Consider the following 22,703-nt stretch of genomic DNA (forward strand, 5'->3'; position numbering starts at 1 on the left):
GAGGACAGGATTCTGGCTCTGTGACAGGCGTCTTTTTTGGAGACCCTCCTTCAAAGAGCCCTGCTGCCTATAAAAAAGATAGGTAAGCCTACTCTCCCAAGACTTTTTTTTTTTTTTTTTTTTTTTTTTTGCCTTCCTTCAAAAAGTCATGTCATTCCTCTGATTTTATACCTTCATGGTTATCAGAGACATAGAAAATCCCCTTCAGATTTAAAAAAAATTAAATTATTAATCTTTAAAAAATTTAGATTATAGTACATTGTACTATTTAAAATTAATGGCAGCTGTCAATTCTTACCTGTTTTCCTTTAGCACATCAAAACTACCTACAGTACTGGATGGTCTTGATTGAACTGCTCACAGCATATTTCAAAATAGCAGGCCAGAATCTTAAAAATAAATCCATGACAATTTGGCAACTAACCTTTTCCTCTTTTTGTTTTAAACTTGTTACCTAATTTTTTCCCATACATTTTGTTAAAAGATTCAAGTTTTGGGAATATGCCAAATGCTGTTGGAGTTACAGAAGGTACTTTCTACCCAAAATATCATTTGAGTGATACTTTATAGAATTACAAAAAAGAGAATCTCTATTGATGAAAGAAAGCTTGGGGAAATGGAAGATGTGCCATTTAAAGTTGATCTTGGGAATAGAAAGGAAAGCTGGACATGTGAACAAAGATGGGGAGGAGGAAAGTAAAGGGTAGCATTGCGTCCAAAAGTAAAGCAACAAGATGTGAAGCGAGAGTAATATACTTTGAAGCCAGACTAAGAGAACTCATGAGGTTGGACATTATTATGTGAACAGTAAAACCTTTGGGGATAGATAGATCATTCTCATTCATTTAAAACAATTGTCTTACTCTACCCGAGCACTTTGCTCTGTGGGGGAAAAAGAGATGTAGCCTCTGCCTTCCAGGAACTGACAGTCTGTATGTGGAAAAGTACTGCTTGTTCAGTAAGCACTTATTGGTACATACAAGGAGGAGAAACTATTGAGTCATGTACTTTAAGAGGTTTTGTAAAATGTAAATCAGAGGTTTTGCATCTCATTTAGCTTTGACTCAATGAGAGAAGAGTGTGTATCCTCATTTTTGTACTTTGAGGATACAGTATAAAATGGTTTTTTAAAATGTGTTCTCTGTATTACTCTTTCCAGAGCTTCTAATTCATGTACTTTGCCTTCAGAATTCTCTGTGTAGAACTACTGACTTAAATCGCAATTTGATTTTAAGAAATTGCTTTAGGAAAGTTAATAATGAGTATATATCTATCTATGCTTATGAAAACTTTAAACTAAAAGCTATCAACATAAACTTTATAACTTGAGAAATCCTATTGATTGCTTTATCTGACTCCGGCCCTTTCCTTATATATCTCCCAGTGATTCATAAACTAGACCAGGAGTTGGTAAACCAGATTCAGCCTGGGGACTATTTTTAACAGCCTGCAAGCTGAGAATGGTTTTTCTACTTTTAAAATATTTGGAAAAAACAAAAAATGAAGAATGTGCAATAATGACCATATATAGCCAGGAAAGCCTGAAACATTTACTATCTGATAATTTATAGAAAAGGTTTGGTGACAGATCTAGATCATAAATTTACCTCTCACCTTACACAGTTTATAGTGAGGATAGTCAGCTCTAGGGCTTTTCAAAATGGAGGTGCCAAGGCCCCACTCATGATGACTTGATCTAATCTGTTTCCCCCTCTTAAATGGACACTCTATATAGCTAAGTTGTGCCAGAAGGCAGTGATATTAGAAGTCAAGTTTGGCTGATTTCTTTTAATATTGTAGAAAAACATGTTTATCTTAGCAAGCAGAGTGATTCTGATGAAACAGAACCTTGAGGTTGGAATAGATTGTTGAAGGTTATCTAGTCTCCATGGGTCTTTTCCCGTCTTAATTTTCAAAGTAATTGTGTAGGAACTACTAAGTGCCAGTTTTAAGCTCTGCACTGGAGATCAAGAAACAAGACACGGTCTCTACCCTTACACAGTTCATTTTAGTTGGTAGGAGGGGAGAGGTCAAACATTAGGAGAAAAAAGTACTGTAGAATATAACTTAGCTAAAAAGGAGCTGTGGACAAGGCAGTGTGGAAGCTCAGAAGATAGGGAGTATTACCTCTTATGAGGAGAACGTGGGGAGCAGAGGTCCAGATAGGGAAACTTCACAGGAGGTCAGTTGTATCTGAATCTTGAAGGATAAGCAGGAGAGGTTGACATTGCAAAAGAAAGATATTTGGAGAACACTAAACAAAATTGGATTACACCAATTTTACATTTAAAAACAATTTTTTTAAAGAAAGGATCTAGGGGCCCATACAAAGTTTGGGGGTAAACTCAAAGATAGCCCTAATACAGAGTTTGGTTGTCCTTTGTTGCTGTTCTGCATCTCTGCCAACATTTTTTATTCTTTGTCATCATTAGTAACATTTGTATGCAATGGGAAAAAAAGTTTAACAATATGATATATAAGTTATGGTATCACTGGCTTATTCCTGTAATTCATTAATTTCAACTCTGGCTTAAATATATATGTATTTTAGTCATTTCTGTAAGCAGCTGATATAGTAGGAGGCACACTGATATAATCAAAGGTTTTGGTTTTTAATAGCTATAAGGCTTTGGCTCATTTATAATGAGAAACAATTTGTCTTTGCGGTTTATTTTTTGTTTTTGTTTTAGTTTATGAGATAGTGGATTTGAAAGCAGTGCTATACAAATGCATTTTTTTCCTTTTAATTATATTTTTAACCACATCCTGAGTTCAGAGTAAACCAGATCCTACAAATGATACAAAAGTGAACATGACGAGAAATATTTAAGTGGCCACGTTATACCAAACACTCCTGTAGTTTCTGGGGACTCATAGGACTAAATAAGATAGATGGGTGTGTTTACTCAAGGAGATTGTCAGATATTCCCTTAAGAAACTTGTAATGTGGGAAAACTATGTAAATAACTACAGTTTAATAACAGTGCATGTATTAAATGTATGTTTTCTCTGCTGCCTTATATGAATTTATGCATTTGATCCTCACAGAAATTCTTCTGCTATGGCCATAATTCATCAAATCTACAGTGCCTATAAGGTATCATTTTAATGTAAATTGTAAAATATACCCTAATATCAGAGATACAGAAATGTGGAAAAGGGGTATTAAATTTAGCCAAGTCTGGTATAACCTTCATATTTTACAGATGAGGAAACAGGGAAGGATGATTTCCTGAGAATGCAGAATTAGTCAGTGGTGGAATTAGGACCCAAACCAGGAAGTTTGGCTCTAAAACCTGTGTTTTTATTTGACTGCTTCACAATACCTTCCATAAAGTAGGTATAAATGAATAGGCCAAGTACTGTGGGACAGCGGATTAATCAAATTGGTGGTATTATGAAAGATTTAGAGGAAGTGATTGATTGTTAAGTTAGACTTAGAACCATGAGTGAGCTTTTCCTAAGTAGAGGAAGAGAAATGAAAGAAATGAAGTTTCAAAAGTTCGTGTAAAATTGAGGTGGGCATGGTTTTACTTTCCTTCTCACCTTTGCCAGGGCCTCTTTCCATTACCTCCAAAATTCCAGATTACCCATGTTTGCCTTACCTGCCAAAAGTTCTCCATAGTTACCTATTCCTTCTACACCTAATAACTAACTTATTTTTAGTGCAACCAGTATGATTATTCAGTACTTGCAAGACCAAAGCACATGATGTGAGTTAATCTCTGCTGGAGATGAAACCTTTAGGTATGAGTATCTAGAGGGTTTAGTTATTTTACTTTGTAGCTTTCCCTCTTTCCGGTGCCAACATTTATCTCTCTAAAAAGATACTTTACTGAATTCCTATCTTTGTTACTGAAAATTTGTAACTTGTTACTGAAGATAAGTGAAATTCATTAAATAACATAATTTGCTATTACAGGGATTGAGATGTTGGTGGGTCCAGTCTTATCTATCAGAATGTAATGAAATAAGCGACATATACCAATTAGTTAACACAAGCGTCATTGAGTGTAACTGCTTTTCTATTTATCTATTCTGTATATCTGCCTTGCTTTTAACAAGAAAACAAACTTCAAATTATTGGAGGAAATTACATTTGCATAATAAAAGAGTTTGGTCACAAAAGAAAGCACTCATAATAGTAATAATAGCTAATGTTTATTACGTATTTTCTATGTCCCGGGCACGATTAAAATTACTTTTGTGTATTAATGCATTTACTCTCCATAAGACCATATATTACTTTTATTTTCCGTGTTTCATAAATGAGGAATCTAGGGCTCAGAGATGTGCTGAAGTTAGAATTTGAAATTGGGAAGTTTGCCTCCAGAGCCCACACTCTTACGATTATTCTGTATCTGTAGTGCTTGTAACAGTGTTTTTGCAATCTTTTTGTTAATAGGTAATAGACCAATGGTCTATTTAAAAAACTGCAGAACACTATTCCTTCTAGAAGGTGATATTAAATATAGAAAGAAGCATAGTTTTAATTCTTTATGTGTTTATACTACAGTAACATTGTATGGAGACGGCTTAATTACCCTTTATCACTGCAAATTTTAAACTATTACTACTCCCAACTTTCAGGTTTTAAAATGATGCCATATTGTGTGTGCCTTTTAAAATTTTCATGACAGATTTATACTCTGGCCTTAAAAGGCTTCAGAAGTAATTTACTTACCTTGATTCTAATTATCTGTTTTGAATGGGGATAAAGAAATAATGTTTATAACATCCAACCCTTTCTTTAATAATTTAGTTTCTTGTAAAATACTTGACTGTCTTACAGGGTCAGATTTTATTAACCTTTGACTAAGGAGTGCTATTTAATAGTGATGATTTTATTCTGTGTATTAAGTTCATCGACAGAACTTAAAATTTTTATTGTTCCCTTTCAGACCCTAGTGTGGTTCTTACGAATTAGGTAGATGCTTAATAAACTTGAAACTTAGTTTAAGTTAGCCACAGAAAACTGTGATGGACCACTGATGCCTTTCCAGCAACCCTCACTATCTGGGACACCTTTGAGAATTAGGAAATAATTAAAAATGCTGTTTAAGTGGAAATATCCATAGTAAAGCTCATATACTTTACTTTTAGAAACATGTCAGCCTCTTGACACCTCTTAAGTGCACTTTTTAGTAGCAGTTAAGCTAGATAGGTTAGAAAGTTTCCAGCTGACAGTATGCTATTGAGGTAATTCAGGGAGATACTAGACTTAGGTAAGGAAATATGTACAGTGATGGCAGTGAACCAAGAGAAAAGACACATTAAATCCAGTGAACTGCACTTGGAAGCCTCCTGAACCCACTTGATTTTTGGAACTGATCGATGTACACACTTTAACTCTTCTTGAGGATAAATTCAGTACTGTGTTTCTGTCCTTAAAGGTTGAATTATGAAGATAATCAAAAACTGAATGTCAGACATTTGGGGAAACATTCTGTCAGAAGCGATTTGCAGTACTTTTGGTGTATAAAAATGAGAGTTTAATTTATCTTGGGATATTTGCTTACATAGAATATTTTGACCTTTGGAAATGTTAATTACATGAAGAATTAATGTTTTCTAACTTCATAGTCCCTGGTTGGGACAAAGTAACTATAAACCAATTTTGTCATTTTAACATATCCATATGTGTATTCTTTGCTTTTTTAAATCAACTATGAGTTAATATTTAAGAAAACAGGTTTTGGAGTCAGATCTATTTGAATCTCACTTTATTTTATTAGTTATGTGGCTGTGGAAAAAAATAACCTCTCAGAGCTTTAGTTTTCTCATATATTCATAAATAGTAATTGAGCAACTACTGTGCACTTTGCACTGTTTTAGGAGTGAAGAATACATCAATGAACATGATAAGTCAAAAAAAAAAAAAAACACCCTGTCCTTATGGAACTTACATGTGAGTTGGGAGAGACTGACAGTAAATAACAGATCATATTAATAGTATCTGTTACAGAGTTTTTCAGGATTAAGTGAGGTAATACATATAAAGTTTTCTATCTAATAATGTGGAATAAATGTGGGCATGTATTATTTTTAGTGTTTTTTTAATCCTGACTTCACATGACTAGTCTTGAGTTGGCATAAAATTAAATTTGTTGGGTATATTAGTCATCTCAAAAATTGATAATTAGTAATACTTTATTGGTGATATTGAATACATTAATTTTCTCATTAATTGGTGTATTAATACATTAATTGAATTACATTGTAAAGGGTTATAAAGGAGTAAAGAGATAACAGTTAATCTCATCAATGTGTGTACTTTGCTTTCCTTTACAACAGCCACCCAAAAAAGCATCTAAAAGAGAAAAACCTAAACAGAAAGCCACTCCTAAAAGTAAAAAATCTGTAAAGAATGCTAATGTGAAAAAGGCAGATAGCAGCACCACCAAGAAGAATCAAAACAGTTCCAAAAAAGGTATGTTAGAAATTATACATTTTCAGCAACTTCAAAAATATAATGTATGCTATAACGTAGTCTTTAGTTGTTTAGATAGAAAATAGGTACACTCAGAAGAACTTTGGGGGGAAAGTAGTATACCAGTTTTTTATGGTTCATAATGTTTCAAAATTGACAAGTTTCAATGTATGTTTGATAGGTGCAATAATTTATAGTGGTGATTTATAGTTTTTCAATCTAATACCCATATGAGAATCTGATGAATGCTTATAGAATTTTTCCTAATCTAACTTGCATGCTAATTTACTATATAAGAAAAGGTTTTTTTTCACATATAATAAAATATCTTTTAGAAAGTGAATCTGAGGATAGTTCGGATGATGAACCTTTAATTAAAAAATTGAAGAAACCTCCTACAGATGAAGAGTTAAAGGAAACAGTAAAGAAATTACTGGCTAGTGCTAACTTGGAGGAAGTTACAATGAAGCAGATCTGCAAAAAGGTAATTGGACAGATGCTTAGATACTTTGCTTTTATTTGAAAAATTCATCCATCCTTCAGTTAGAAGCCAGATTCTTTAATGCATTCATTCATTGAACACATTTATTTAACTGCTACATGCCAGGTATTCTGTTACAGGAGTTGGAATAGCCATATTAAATAAAAGTAAATCAAAGCCTCTGCCCTTGGGAGTTATTTCATAAATAACAGTAGAATGTATACCATGAATAAAGTGCTATGTTCCAAACTGCATAGGAAACTTTCTTTTCCCGGTCTGGAAACTTTTTTATTGATGCATCGTTCGATTGTTTTATAAAAAGCAAAATCTCATGGACTACCTCATTGTTGGTGTCACTGTGATAAGTGAGGTGTTACAGATTAGGTTCTTAGCTCAGACTTCTGTGAAGTTTTAATACTTCTCAGTAAATGAAATGATCTAGTCTTGAATATAATTCTATAGAGATTCCATACCCTACCTCAATATTGGGAGATTAGAAACTAGTTTCTCCTGGTAAAATGAAATTAAAATTTGCAATGTATCAAAGGTCAACTATACTTTTTAAAGACATTTATCTTTTTCTTTCTTTCTTTTTTTTTTTTTTTTCATTCAGCACTCAGCCTGTACTACATGTTAGGCCCTGGGATAGATGTTAGAAGTAAAACTAGAGAAGATACTACTTCCCTTTAGGGGTCTTGCAGTCCAGTGGAATTGAAAGACAACTGTTTCAGTAATTAAGAGTACAATGTGTGTTAGAGTCCAGGCTGTGTTAGAAGATTGGAGAAGGTACTACTGCGCTGTGAACAAAAAGGACCTGCTTGGGATTGTGAGGGAGGGATTTGGAGAAATCTGGTAAAGCACCTTGAAAGAGATCTTAGAGCATTTGCTGTTCCATTCAATTGAGGAACAGTTGATACACAAAATACAACAAATGATGACTGCAAGGAACAGCAATTAGTTTAATCTGGCTGAAGACTAGAGTTGGAAGTAAGTCTTCACAGAAGTTAGAGAAAATATTAGAGCTTTGCAGTTCTCAGCTATGCCATGTTACAGAGTTTGGTTTTCCTCCTGAACCTAATAGGGAATTGGGAGGTCAGGTAGGTATTGAGAGCTATTTGGCAGAGGTGTGACCCAATCAGGTTTTTATTTTTTAGAGGTATCCTAGACACATCAAGGACAGACTGGTAAAAGAATGAGATGAGAGACAAGCAACTTATTCCATCTCAGAGTTACAGGATTGCCATACCCAAATCAAATCAAGAGAGCCTTATCACAAGTGATTTTAATGTGGGTGTAAGGGTTTGGGTGAATTAATCGTAATAGGGAACAGAACAAAAGGTATACTTTTTGAGGAAAGGATGAGTTTTTCCCTGGAAGTTTTGAGATAAGAGGTGCTTGGAACATCGAAATGGGAGAAATTCTGACCATTAATTCTCCAAATTAGGAGAGAAACCTAAAGTAAACATGGCCTTTAAACAAACGAAAACCATGTTTTCCTAGTAATGAGGAAGATATTAAAAGGGAATATTGTTGCTTATTAGCATGACAAACTATTTATGAGGAAGTTAATAGTTTTCATAGTTGGCAAGGATATAGGGAAACATTCTCATCCTTCTAAGATTAACAGCTTTGAAGAACAATTAGGTGATAATCTTAAAAGTTAAATTGCAAATACTCTTTAACCTACCAATTCCATTTCTAGGTCTCCTAAAGACATAGTCACATCTTCACAAAATGATTACAGTAATGTTCAGCATGTCTAATATTGAAAAATCAGAAACAACTTAAGTGGCCTACAACAGGGAAAAGATTAAACCAGTAACCACGTCTGTGTTTCTGGAATACTATGTAGCAGTTCAAGAGAACATGGAAAAACCTTCCAGCTGTTGTCAAAATTTTTAAACAGGGAATATTACCCCATTACGTAAATACAGAAAAAACTATATTGCTATTTATATATTTGTGTATAAAATCTTTTTTAGGGAAGGTCTGGAAGAATACACAGCAAACTGGTTTCCTTGGAGGGGAGAGGGGGATGAGGGCATAGTAGAGGGGATCTAGTTCTGTCCCTTTGAATGGTCTTGTGAGTACACTGGTGTAATTTTACAGTGGGATTATTCATAATATGGAGAGGTCAGATGAGAAGGACTTGAGAGGTTCTTTTGGATGTGGCAATTAAGAGATAATTGTTCACCTGAGAGCAGTTTTAATGGATGGTAAATGAATAGTGAAGAAAATGAATGAATTAAAGCTTCTGTTTGAAGCAGCTTGCTTTAGAAGGGAAATAGTAGTTGGGTGGTCAGGGGGTGGATGCAAGTTGGTAAAATATTTTTTAAGAAAGGGAGAGAAAGTGCAAGCATGTGTTAAGCTAAGGGACAGTGCTGGGAAAGAGGAAGCTGAAGATCCAGGAGAGTTAAGGGGTGGCTCTGCAGAAGGAAGGGAAATGAGTTGATGAATCCAGATACAGATAAACTGGAGGGGAAGAATTGTCAGAAAGTTGAAGGAATGCATAATAATAGCTTCTTGGCTGAGAGGAGGAACGTGTAACATTTGAGGAAGGGCATGAAATTGCCATAGACAGGGATTGCTATGGAGCCTTTGACACTGAATATTATGGACTTAAAATGGGATCAGTCATTTCAAAGTTGTTATATTTTTCCATAGAGAAGTTGGTAGTTAGACCAGTTCAGGTGTGGAGTTTTGTAGAGAATGAACAGGGGTCAAACAGAGAACTGTAAATGATTGACTGTATTTGCAGGGATTGGCAAACTATAGCTTGTGAGCCAAATGCATTATCTGTCTTCGTGTTGTAACACAGCCATGCCCATTCATTGAAATATTGTCTATGGCACCTTTCACGCTACAGTGGCATAGTTAATGTGACAGAAAATGTGTCACTGGAAAAGCCAAAACCATTTACTAACCTGGTCCTTTAGAGAAAAGTGTGCGGGCCTTGAACTACCCCACAGGGGTGAAGTCGATGGGGTGCATAGGGAGTCAGGACTAGAAGCTATTGAGAAGTCAAGCAACAGGTATCAAATTGATAAAAGGGAAATACGGAGTTCAGTTTTAGGAGTAGAGGACTCCTGAGACCAGCTGGGTCTCAGTGATTTAGCTTTGGGGAGGGGATTGAGCAATGAGTGAAGTGACGTACACTAGAGTTCAAGTTGAATTATAAGTAGTTGGGTGATAAAACAGAAGAAAGTAAGAGAATATTTCTAAAAAAGTACCTGACAGATAGCCTGCCAGTATAAAGAATTCAGTCCACTTAGATATCTGTCTAGATGTTTTCCTCGCCCATGTTTATTATTAATTCACCTGATATTCCCAGTTTAAAACACTGAGAATGTTTGCATGCTAGTTTACTTTTTGCTCTTCATACAGTATTATCAAGACTACTCATTTTCAATGGAATTCTCTATGGTGAACCAGTGTACTGTTAGAATATACATGCAGCTATTTGTATATAACATACATTTCTTTTTTATCCAAAATAGACCATTATTGGATTTTTAAATGTACTTTTAACATTGTTTTTCCTTTTCACTGCAGGTATATGAAAATTATCCTGCTTATGATTTAACTGAAAGAAAAGGTTTCATAAAAACAACTGTGAAAGAGGTAAATACATCCACTGTTTCTAAAAGTTTCTAACTTCAATCATTTTGGACATACGAGACAAAAGAAATGTATATCAAATATTGCATATTTTTCAAAATGTATGACTAGCCCTGGCCAGGTAGCTCAGCTGGTTAGAGCGTTGTCCTGATTTGCCAAGGTTGTAGGTTCCATCCCCAGTCAGGGTACATCCAAGAATCAACCAGTGAATACACAGGTAAATCAAATGAGCCAACAAATCAATCAATGAATCAGTCTCTCTCCCCCTACCCCACCCCTGCTTCCTTCCCTCTTTCCCCCTCCCCTCCCTTCTCCCCATCCCAGTCCTCTTATTCTCTAAAATCAGTAAATTTTAAAAATGGTTTAAAGTACATGACTAAACACATATGATCCTCAAACTTCCTTAAAATAGGTGGGGAAAGATGTTTCTTTTCATTCCCATTTTAGAGCTTAAATAAAGCCTGCACATTAGTAACAGAACCTGGCCTCAGATGGAAAAGAGACGTGGGCTCAGTCTACTGGGCACGTCAAAGGCATTCACACTACTTGGGCTTATGTTTCTGTCCACCAGCCAAAGACATGAGAAAATCAACATAGCTATAGTTTACATTGATCCCAACTGATTTCCTAAGGTCACAAAAGTACAATAAAGTTTAAGAAAGAAATAAGGTATTATGACTTATGTGTGTACCTAATACTGTATATTGGGATATGGGAAAATAATGTTTCTCTTTCATTACAGCTAATTTCTTGAGATAGAGGACAGAGACAGATGACTTGTTCCATGGATTTAAAGATCTGATTTATACCATTATACCAGCAAAGAGAATGTATTCCTTTTATAAATCCTTCGAAGCATTGTGTTGATAGAATTTTCTGCTGACTTTTACGTAAATTTGAGTTTGCCATTTTAAATTGCATTTCTGTGCAGTTTTTAGTTTAAAATTTTGCATGGCAGTAATTATTCATTGCTTTTATAGTTGTATTTTGTACATTTTGGATTTCTTTATATAAGGTTCATAGATTCTTGAACTGTTGTTTTCAGTGCAGTTAATATAGCTTACGACATACTTCTAATTAAGTAGAACAAACAATTAAAACTGGCATTTATACATGCAGAGACCAGTGCAGTATTTAGTGTATGAAATATTTTGAATACATCTGTCAGTGTAAAAATTCAGTGGCAGTGTATTCATCATATTAAGAATATACAAGCTTCAGCTGTCCAGATGACTAAATTGGAACTTTCTCCTGCATGTATATATATGTGTCAATTTGTCAGCATGACAAAAGTGACAGATGTTATTTTTATATTTTCAAAAACAAATTTGTTGTATATAAATTTTTTTTAAATTTCTTTTGTGCAGATCAATTTTTAAACATATATAGGTGTCTTTACAGTTATAAATTGTGAAATGTCAGTGTTCAGCCAGATAGTATCACAGAGCAGTAAAAGTCAGAATTCAGTGAAGAAAACACTGAAGGAACAGATAGTTCTCTGCTTTGCCATCAATTTGTAGTTTCAGCATCAAATCTGCTAGAATCTATAGACATATTTTATATTTAGACCAAAATCAAAACTTCAGAAATTTGGAAAAGAGTGGAATTAAATACAAGAACATTTGGCTCATAATAAATGACTGATTTTTATTAACTGCTTTTGCCCATATAAAATGCTGGTATTCACAGGCAACCTGGACCTTTATAATTATGACAGAAAGTACCAAGTGTAATGATGCCAGAAGATAATGTGTAGGCAGTAGTGGGTATCTCTGACACAGTATTTCTCAAAAGTGATAATAGACTTGTTTTTAACATTAAAGAAATCTAATGTATTTGTGGAACTAGAGCTGTTGGGTTTTTTTGGCGAATCAGGATTCTAGGTGATCAACATGTGGACTACCCCTGAATGAAACTAATTTGTCTTTTAAATTGACTTACTCAGTTTATTCAATAATCTCTGAATTTTAAAACAAAACATGCTGCTTATGAAGTAATTAGGTCTTTGATAAACCGATCGAGTGTTTAAATAATTATCTTTGCATCATAGAACAGAAATATGTAAAAATGTTGACTGTTAATAGGTATTTTCACAGTTTTGACTTGTTTCTTGATAAAGTTGTTAAAACATTAAAAAAGGTACACTTCATACAAATGAGTGGAATAAACTAAATGAAACCTAAGGATTTGCCTTTGATTTTAGATATTTAATTTGTTCTTATAAACTTTGTCAATAAAAATAATAAACAATTTTTTTGTTGCATTTCCTGTCTTAACTGCTGTTTTTATAGCATTTCTCCTCTACATGAGGATTTCAGAAAATGGGTTTTTAAATGGATTTAGCCCCACAGTCTACCCTATATAAAGCATTCTTCAGCGGTAACTGATCACTTTCACTTTGAATAAGTACACTATAGAGAAATTACATGGGAACCTGTAAGTGATTCACAAAAGTAAGTTGATAAAGGTTAACAATTATTTACTTTATGACCATGTACTTGAAAGGAGATAAACAGTAATGCCTATGACCCAAAAGGTCTAAAGAGGGTTCGAGGTGAAGGCATTGAGTTGGTGGATGTGAAAGTTTGTGATGAAGATGTAACTTTAGTGCTACTACAGTGCTATATTGCAATGCAAATACTACAGAGTGTATTTGAAAAACAAATCTAATTTTTATTAATTAGTTTTACACGACGAGCTGTTCACAATCTGCAGTTAAAACATTGTATATTCACAGCTGCTCAATTACAGAATCTTCCCAACAATGAAAAACATTCAAAATAACTCAGGAATTTAAAAGAAAAGTACCATGGTTCTTTAAATAACAAAGTCAGATGTAGACACTTGAGGTGAGAAATGAGGATTTTTTTTTTTTTTTAAACACATCTACCGTACTTTATTAAGTAGGTTTTTCCTTTGTAGCACAAGTTTAAGTGCCCGGAGACTAAAGTAATAATTTACTGGGAACCATTTCAAACATGAAATATTTTGTACCTATCACTTAACACATACTATTCTTTAAATGTTTTAATAACACTTTAAAGCAAAATACTTCCCAAGTAGTACCAAGTCTCATCAGAGAACTTAAATATCGTTTCCCTGTCTTAACTCTGAAATATACTGTATTTTTCTTTCATTTGTATCATACTTTGGTGGGGAGGGAAGTGTGTCACAAGTTCAGCACACAATCTTTGCATAAACTTTGTATTTATAAGCTGACTTTAAATTTTAAAAATACCTAACATCTTGAAAAGTGGCTTTAAAGTCATTTAGCTTCCCACTTTTTTGAGTCCTTTTTTTTAAGGAGATCAATATAATTGAAAAAAATTATTCAAAGACTTTAAAACAAAAGCACTTAAGTTATCCATGTTTTTACCTGTAAACTGAAATTTCTTGGCAAGATAAGCATCCTGAAGACCCTGAAACCAGTGTCTGTTTTAAATGATAGTTTTTGGTCATGAATGAAAAAGAACATTTGCCATGTTCTCCCGCTTTTACAATATGGCTTATAAAATGTGCTATTTACCAAGAGACCACAGTTTTCCAGTGGACCTGCCTATGGAATATTGAAAACATAATACTGTAAAAACTATTCCTATAGCTTGAATCAGTTATTTTTAAGATACTTTTATTCTAACAAGATATTTTTGCTAGTCGTTGCCAAAATTAAGGCTATTTATTTGAAGTGTGCCATCCGCCCAAACTTGGCTCAAAGAAAAATAGCCCTTATAGTCTGTCTGAAGTATGGAGACCACACTCTTTACCCCATTTTCAATGGTACAAACCTGTACTGCTTAAGAATTGAAAATTTTGCTATTTTGCCAATGAGTACACAAATCAAGAATGTTTTGTCACAAAGGGTGGCTGAATTTAAATTTCTTTCGAATACCCAATGGGAAGTATAAAATAGTCTAGAAGCTTCATTTACTTTTGACTGTAGAGTTTGTGCTCTATCCAAATAGGAAAGATTTCTATCTAAATTTTAAGTAAAAGCTCAATATTGGAGCTATATAAAAACCTTAAGGCTCATTGGCAAAGACAGTTGATAAACTGTCATAGAAGAAAAATGCATGGCTGTTTGGTTGTTTTTTTTTTTAATTTCTGCTTAATTGGCTTGGTTTCTTAACGTGTGAAAACTGACCAGCCAAACAAAAAGTGAATTTTAAAGAGAATTTCCAACCACAGAAGAATTATATCCAAGGTCTTAGTTTAAGGTTATAGTCTGTCTTATTCTGAAATCCAGAGATTTAGCACTAGTTAGACTTGTGGAAAATGCAATTAAATATAAGTGCTTATAAAACAATTTTTAGGGCTAATGCTTTCAGAGTGGTAACAAGGGTTTATATTATCAAACCACCTTGGAAACATTTCAGTTGTATTATCCAGAGAGGGTTTTGTTGTTTGATTTTATGGAAGTGAGGTTAATGTGTTTCACTTTCCCACTTGAGTACAGAAGAAAGCTGGATCCAGGCAAATTCTATTTAAAATGCCGCAATCTTGCTTGCTTCTCGAACACCACTGAGATAAGCCCCTGTAACAGTTTGTGGAAAATGTCTGTTTGTTGCCTGTAAAAAATAATTGCATAATATGAGATCATATATAAGGAATTCAGATGATATGAAAGGTAATACAAGCTTATGCTTTCTTGATCCTCCTAATGAAGACCTGTGCTGCTCCTATGTGCTCGGGTTAACAGTACCCACCCAATCATAGCACTTGACGTTTTCTGGTTACCTTCCATGCTTTGCCAAATGCACTCATTCTACAATTTATTTAGCACTCCTGTAGAGTACTGTTTGGCATTCATAAGATACTTATATGCCAGGTATTGGAATTAAGCACAATGAATAAGACATAACACCTCTCCTCAGACAAGGAATCTAGCTCTTAAATCAGCAATAAAAGAAACAAGCACAAAAAGTGAATCACAGTTCATCCGCAGTCAGTGTTTGCTAGATGGGTGGAACAAAGGATAGAGCAGAGGTTCTCGAAGGACAGGCTAGTTCAGCAGGAAGGGAAAAGTCAAAAGGTTGAGGGCCGTCAATGGGACAACCTCAATTTCAAGAAGATTGTAGTGGGAACAATAAGCACATCCAGAAGGACAGGAAAGTAGGCTTGGGATGTGACTATGAGAAAGAGTAGCTGGAATGGAGTGAGCAGGATATGGAGGACAGGAAACAAAGTTCCATGTGACCTAAATTGATGGCTGGGATGGAAGGGAAGTGACATGGACCCTAGATAGAACAAAAACTTCAATAAACAGATCAGGTCAGCAGGAATACAATTAGAAGGAGGACAGAGTGATAGTGATAGGAACCACAAAGAAATAAAGTAACAACTATCAAAGCAGCAAAACAAAAGAGGTTCTACACCCTGCTCCTGACCTAGGGGCCCATTAGCCTAATCCAGCCATCTCTTGGAAGCAGCTGACAGCTGTTGCCTGGCATGCAGCCATCAGGCTCAGTTTCTACCAGGCTGGTTTTTCACAGGTCAAGGGAGTAATCAAAGATGGCTGGTTTTTCCTTATTTTCTTTCTGAAGATTTTATTTACTTATTTTTAGAGAGAGGGGAAGAGAGGGAGAGAAACATCGATGTGTGATTGATTGCTTCCTCATGCCCCCAACCAGGGACCTGGCCCACAACCCAGGCATGTGCCCGACCAGGACTCAAAGCAGCAACCTTTCAGTTCACAGGCCAGCACTCAAACCACTGAGCCACACTAGCGAGGGTGCTGCTTTTTCAATGATTGTGATCATTCAAAAATGAGAGAAAAATAAAAACACTGTGTTTTAGATAAAGCTAGGAGACCGCGGTAATCCCAAACTATAATGTACGAAGTATGAAATGAAAGCGTGCTGAGAATTCACTTTACTCTGCTGAGTTTGGGGAGTTGGGCAGGATGGTGTGATAACAAAAGCAAGCCGATTCACCCCAAAGAATCCTTAAAACATCTCAGCCACTGGGGACATCAGGGACCATGAAGGCAGAGGTTGGGCATGGGTGAAAATGGAATTAAAGACTATAAAGAGCATTTTGATCCCTTACTAGGTTCTCTATTTCCACCCACTATACCTCCGAGGGATCTGAGGAAGAGAGTAGGGGTAAGGTGATAAAAAAAAAAAAAGGGGGGGGGATTAATTAGTTTTCCTAATAGAGGTGTCCAGCTCCCAGTATGCCAGGAGCTGAGCTTTCTCCAAGGAAATGACAGAAACCATATGTGCACACAGAAAAGAGCCATAGATAGTGACCTGGGATTCAACCACCAGTCAGCGAGCTTGCTAGAGCTTTCAGTTAGCTTTTCTTTCTTTTCTTTTTATTTCTTTATTTTTACATAGAGGAGAAGGAAGGGAAAAAGAGAGGGAGAGAAACATCCATGTGTGGTTTGCCTCTGGCACAGCTCCCACCAGAGACCCGGCCCACAATCCAGGCATGTGCTCTGACCTGGAATTGAACCAGCAACCTTTCGATTTGCAGGCCAGCATGAAATCCACTGAGCCCACCAGCCGGGGTTCAGTGGCTTTTTAAAAATGATTCACTCAAAAAAAAAATTTAAAATAAAAATGTATCACTCAAATCTGAGCAGCAAGTCAAGGGCCGGTTATTTGGACAAGAGGTACAGGCTAAAGGAGATAAAATAGGAACTCTGAGGAGTCATGCAAGGAACAATTACAAAGCAAGAAGAGGGAGCTACCAAAAAGGAATAAACTGAGAATAAAGTGCTCATAAAGTAAAAGCCAGAACTTTAAGTCGGTGTAAAGGTCGGAAAATCCCACCACAAAACTAGAACAAAAAGGTGAATAGTAGCAAAGAAAAAAAATTAGATAATGTGAGTTCTAATATATGTTAATAGATCGGAAATAAGAAAAAAGTGAAGAGTAAAATCTAGGGCTAAAGAACATGAGTTTCTAGATGTAAGAAGTAAAAGAAATGGCATAGAAAGGACTAGAAATCAAAACAGTAGAACACTTCTCAACAGAAGTAAACCAAGAAAGAAGAAAAGCCACTGTGCACCCATTAGGATGGCTGTTATCAAAAACAAAGTGTTGCTGAGGATGTGCAGAACTTTGAATCTTGTGCCCTGTTGGTAGAAATGTAAAACAATTACTGTTGGGAAACAGTGTAGTGGTTCCTCGAAAATTTAAAAATAGGATGAGTATACATGACCCAGCAATGTCTCTTCTGGGTAAATATCTGAAAGAAGTGAAAGGTTCTTGAAGAGGAAACTGCACACCCATGTTCACAGCAGCATTGTTCCCAACAGCCAAAAGGTGGAAGCAACTCAAAATGTGATGTATACATATAATGGAACATTACTTAGTCTTAAAAAGGAAGGGCGTCTGACACATGTTACAACACAGATGGAACTTGAGGATATTATACTAAGTGAAATAAGCCAGTTACAAAAGGACAAGTACTGTGTGATTCCACTTACATGATGATGCACCTGGAAAAATCCATAAAGACAGAAAGCAGTGGCTGTGAGTGGCAGTGGGGGCAGTGGCGAGGTGGGGGGAGACTTACTTAATGGAGGCAGAGTTTCAGTTTTGCAGGATAAAAAAGTTCTGGAGGACAGTGGTGGTGGTGGTTCAACAATGCCAATATATTTAATGTCACTTAACTGTACCCTTAATTAGTAAAGATGGTAAGTTTTATTGTCTAGTTTATCACAATTTAAAAAATAAATATTAAAAAAAGAGAGGAATCTAGAAAATAAAACCCCCAACCCTAGAAAGGTAAGGAGGAGATGTTCCCAGGAGGCCAGCTCTCCAGAAGCCCTGGAGATGAACCAGTGCAGACAGGAGCAGAGGGACGAGGACACCAGACGGCTGTGTGAGAAGGAAATGAACACGTTGGCTCACAGGAAGCAGCTTTTGCCCCACTACCTCACCTAAACACTGATCCCAACTTCACTGGGAAGTAACTATGTTGCAAAGAGACTAAGTAGGCTAAATCTTTAACCTAAAAAGAAGTCAGTAGATGAATATCTAACTTGTTAAACTGGAAGACAATATAAATATTTTTAAAATGAGGTAAGGCCCTCATTGGTGTGGCTCAATGGACTGAGTGCCAGCCTGCAAACCAAAGAGCCGCCAGTTCGATTCCCAGTCAGGGCACATGCCTGGGTTGTGGGCCAGGTCCTCGGGGAAGGGGCTGTTCAGAAGGCAACCACACACTGATGTTTCTCTCCCTCTTTTTCTCCCTCTCTTCCCCTCTCTCTAAAAATAAATAAATAAAATCTTTTAAAAAATGGGCAAAAAAAAAAAAAAAATATGAAGTAAATACCAGAAGAAACATCAGAAAGAGTTAAAAATGGTTCTGGGAGTTTGAGGAAGATGTTGAGAAAACATCTGTTGTTTGTTGCCATAAGATTTGAAAGTATTTGACACTTTTAAAACTCTGGACATACATCACTAATTAAAAGAAAGTACTCAAAATAATAGTAATTGGGTTCAGGATCATGATACAGACCTCACCAGCAAAGAAGATGGTTCCTTGAATTTCTTCAGCAATGATATCATAGGCTTCACCACTCCCACCTGTCTTCACAAAACTGTATGCCATCTGGATCCAGGGGTCTGTGCTCCACCGAGTGACAAAATACTTTGTGGGATCTGGAACTTCCTATATCAAGTTGAAGGAATCATAAAGCAGAATCAGGAAGGGACTCAGATATCCTGCAACCCCAAGAATCAATATACAGTCCTCCCTCCCATTAGAAATTGAGTTCATTCTTGCAGCATTCTGAAACAGCTGTTCTCGGCACGTTCCTCTGACCCCCTTACGGCCCTACCCTGTATCTGTGCACCTCTCTCTACCTCCTGCCCCAGTTCTGGAACCTCCCCCAACACACATCTCCTCACTTTACAGTTTACGCTTCTGCCAGACACACATTCCCCCCACTACACGGGGCCATCAGCACTGGCGAAGAGTTGGGGCGTTCCACTTCCCACACCTAGCCAGTGCTGGAGAGACAGAGTCAAAGGGGAGTCTCCAGCCGGAGTCGGAAAGGGGAGGCCGGAGTTCTTGGACCTCAAGGTGAAATTCTCAACAGGCTCCTCCTGAAAATAGCCTTCCAAGGATATGTTTCACACTCCCTAAATTTCAAATCATTTTGGAGGCTGGTCTCTGACAAGCACACCATGAAAATGATTTCTATAGAAACTATGTCCTCAGTTCTAAATAACTAATTTGAAAACAAATTTTGGGACAAAAACCCAAAGCTAGAGACTATTGTGAGATATAATTACATCACTCAAAATAGGCAGCATCCCTGGATGCCTCTTTTTCTCTCATTTCTGTAACTTTTCAGTTAATTTCACTTTCAACTTCTGTTCCTTATTTGGAAAAGATATAAGCCACGCCATTTCTAAATCTGCAGAGACTGTGAGATTTAGTAAATCGGATGTAAATAAGATTTACCTTGAGCTCCATTGGAGAAAATACAGAAATGAGACTAGTTGCATATGTGGGGTATGAGAAAATTCTGGACAATGTCTCTTTAAAAGGAAATTTGTCACCAAAGCCTGCTAGGCTTTGGATAAATACAAAGCCTGTGGGAAATTTGTACATCCTTAGGAAAGAAAAGGGGGTATGCATGATCTGAGGAAAAAAGGAAAGAAGACACAGTGTACAAAGAAGAATGGGGTACTGGTATGGGTTACATTAGTGTCCCCCTAAAATCCCTGTTGAAGCCCTAACCCCCACTATTTTATAATGTCACTGTGTTTGAGAAAGGGCCTTCAATGAGGTACAGTTAAAACGGTGTTGTTAGGGTGGGCCTTAACCCAGTATACTAATGTCCTTATAAGAAAAGGAGATGAGGACAGACAACACAGAGGGGGGACCATGTGAGGTCACAGCAGGAAGGCAGCCTTCTGGAAGCCACGGAGAGAGGCCTCAAAGAAACCAAACCCGCCAACACCCTGATCTTGGAATTCTGGCTTCCAAAATTGTCAGAAAATAATATTCCATTGTTTAAACCACCCAGGCTGGGGTACTTTGTTACGGTAGCCCTAGCAAACGAATCCAGAACTTAGGTGGACAGTTGTTTTGAAAGAAAGAATATTGTGACCTATTGCCTTGATTCTTTTCACTCTCGGTAATGACAGCTTGCTTTGGGCTCCACCCCACGCTGAAAAGCACGTCAAGACGGGCATGTCTTTCTTTCAAAGAGGGTGTCTCTGACCTGCTCCTTGAACAGCTCCCGGAGGGTCGCCATGCACTGCTGCAGCACCTGCTTGTCCTCCAGGTTCCTAAGGGAGGCCACCGCCTCCCCCGCAATCACCGACATCAACACACTGTGTTTCTTCTGGACACAAGGAAGGGAAAAGCAGTTTACACTTTTTGCTTTGGAAAGAAGTCTCTAAATGTCCAGTTCCAAAGAGATGACCAGAAATTAAATTTCATTATTTCCTACTGTCCCCTACCCTTTCAATCACCAGTTCATTTTCCTCACACTCATTATTAATCTATACATTTTTTATTGTTACATGTTGAAAGAACTCAGGAAGCAGTGTAAATATCAAGTTCAGAGTTCCTTTGGCTTTTCCCTTATAAGAACTTGTTTCGGAAGAAATGGAACAAGGTTGAGATGGGAAGTCTGTGGATAAAATAATGGAAAGAACTTTCTCAAATGGTAAAGAAATTTTGCCCTAGGCTCCCATGGGATACCTTTTAAAATGTTCTTTGGAACAGAGATAAAAAAAGAAACAACTGGGATTCTTTTGCATGACATCAGTACTACCACTGCTTTCAAGTCGCAGGTACGCCCGCCACTCTTCGGTCCCACCAATCACATCTACCGGCACTCAGATCTGCCCTCCCCTGGGCCAATCATATCCCACCCTCCACAGTACCACTGGAGGACTGTTGTAGAGTACTCTTCAGGTACCACTCATTGCCGTGCTGTGGTGGACTCTCCCTAAGAGGAATTCCCCTATCAGCCTGAAAGAGTTTCCACAAGTGACTAATTCATTTCTCAGGGTGCAACATTAGTACTTCAAGAAAGTATGGCAGATACTGGCGTTCCTATGCTACAGGAAAATGTCCTAGTCCAGGTAGCCTCCCAGAATATAATCATATAGCCAGAGTGTCCACAGTGTTCATTAGTTTCTGAGCTTGACATGTAAAATATTACCACATCAAATTTCAAACTGCAGTAAGGAAGTTCAAACCACCTTTCACCAATGACTTTACCTGGGGATCCATGTCATAGAATACAGCAAAAAGCCCTCGCTTGCTGGCACTAGGAGGAACATGCCCAAAAAAGTCTGCCCCTTGAACTTTATTGTCCCAAAATCTGTAAGGAAATTGCAAGGCAATCTGGAAAGCAAGCAAGAGAAAGAGGGTTAAGAGTTTATTGAATCAAAAGTACGGCAATCTCCAAGTAGCAACCTACGGCTCTTAACTACATTCAATAAAACAAACAAAAAACCGTCACTACTCCCTTTTCATTCTCCCACCTCCATTCTTCTCTCCATGAGCATCTAGCCTTTATATCCCTCAGTCCCGTACTCCTACCAACAACCTCTAAGCTAATCTAAAAAGGCAAACCATTCCTAAGACATGGTATTGATGCTTATGTCCATAAGATAAATTCTGCCTCCTCATAGGTCCACCAGTATCTACTGCAGCACTGGCAGATTCTGCTGAAAGAGATTTTAAAGGCAGAGGAAGTAAAACATTCTCCTCATTGGGGCTAACTAATGGAGTTAGAGGTGGAAAGCAGAAAAGAATTGTTTATTTAATATACCAAGTTCAAATTTTGAATAAGATTTATCCTCCTGAAGTTAAAATTTATAGACCTCAGCCAGCTCCCTTCCTTATGTTTTCATAATATCCTTTTGTATTCTGCAGGAACAATTATTCAAATGAAAAGGAAATCTTCAAATTTTATTTGGATTCAAAAGTTACCCACTACTTCTCAATATCAGGAGCGAAGGAACTCCTGTCATCTGACATTAATCTCCGTAGTTCTGGGGTTTAAGTAATCTAGTCACCTTTTCAATGATGCCTGCCCCTAAGCTGTTGATGGCTTTCATCTTCTTGTCTGACAGTGGTGGATTAAAATGAATGGCACCTTTCTGCAGTAAGGCCAGTGGTACCGTGACTAATACCTGTGGGAAATAATTAACAGTTAACATACAAGCAGCAACTGAACCTAATACCACAACA

At 36.7% G+C, this 22,703-nt stretch overlaps 2 protein-coding genes across 3 annotated transcripts in view; one reads left to right on the top strand and one right to left on the bottom strand.

The window, feature by feature from the left end:
• The window catches only part of DEK (DEK proto-oncogene), a 29,163-nt gene extending 16,398 nt beyond the window's left edge, over nt 1–12,765 (top strand). For both annotated transcript variants that reach the window (XM_054591842.1, XM_054591843.1), the window contains exons 8-11: nt 6,295–6,430; nt 6,766–6,914; nt 10,464–10,532; nt 11,272–12,765. In XM_054591842.1, coding sequence (XP_054447817.1) covers nt 6,295–6,430; nt 6,766–6,914; nt 10,464–10,532; nt 11,272–11,283 — 366 coding nt within the window. In that variant the 3' untranslated portion in view covers nt 11,284–12,765. The remainder of the gene's footprint in view (nt 1–6,294; nt 6,431–6,765; nt 6,915–10,463; nt 10,533–11,271) is intronic.
• A 451-nt stretch (nt 12,766–13,216) lies between these two features.
• KDM1B (lysine demethylase 1B) overlaps nt 13,217–22,703 on the bottom strand; it is a 51,075-nt gene continuing 41,588 nt past the window's right edge. The window contains exons 17-21 of the mRNA XM_054591844.1: nt 22,529–22,645; nt 21,726–21,851; nt 20,716–20,838; nt 18,999–19,151; nt 13,217–15,094 (exon numbers count right to left, since the gene is read on the bottom strand). Coding sequence (XP_054447819.1) covers nt 15,011–15,094; nt 18,999–19,151; nt 20,716–20,838; nt 21,726–21,851; nt 22,529–22,645 — 603 coding nt within the window. The 3' untranslated portion in view covers nt 13,217–15,010. The remainder of the gene's footprint in view (nt 15,095–18,998; nt 19,152–20,715; nt 20,839–21,725; nt 21,852–22,528; nt 22,646–22,703) is intronic.

This window comes from Pteronotus mesoamericanus, unplaced genomic scaffold, assembly GCF_021234165.1.
Source record: "Pteronotus mesoamericanus isolate MK-2021 breed Mesoamerican mustached bat unplaced genomic scaffold, CSHL_Meso_final scaffold_31, whole genome shotgun sequence".
Taxonomy (NCBI): Eukaryota; Metazoa; Chordata; class Mammalia; order Chiroptera; family Mormoopidae; genus Pteronotus; species Pteronotus mesoamericanus.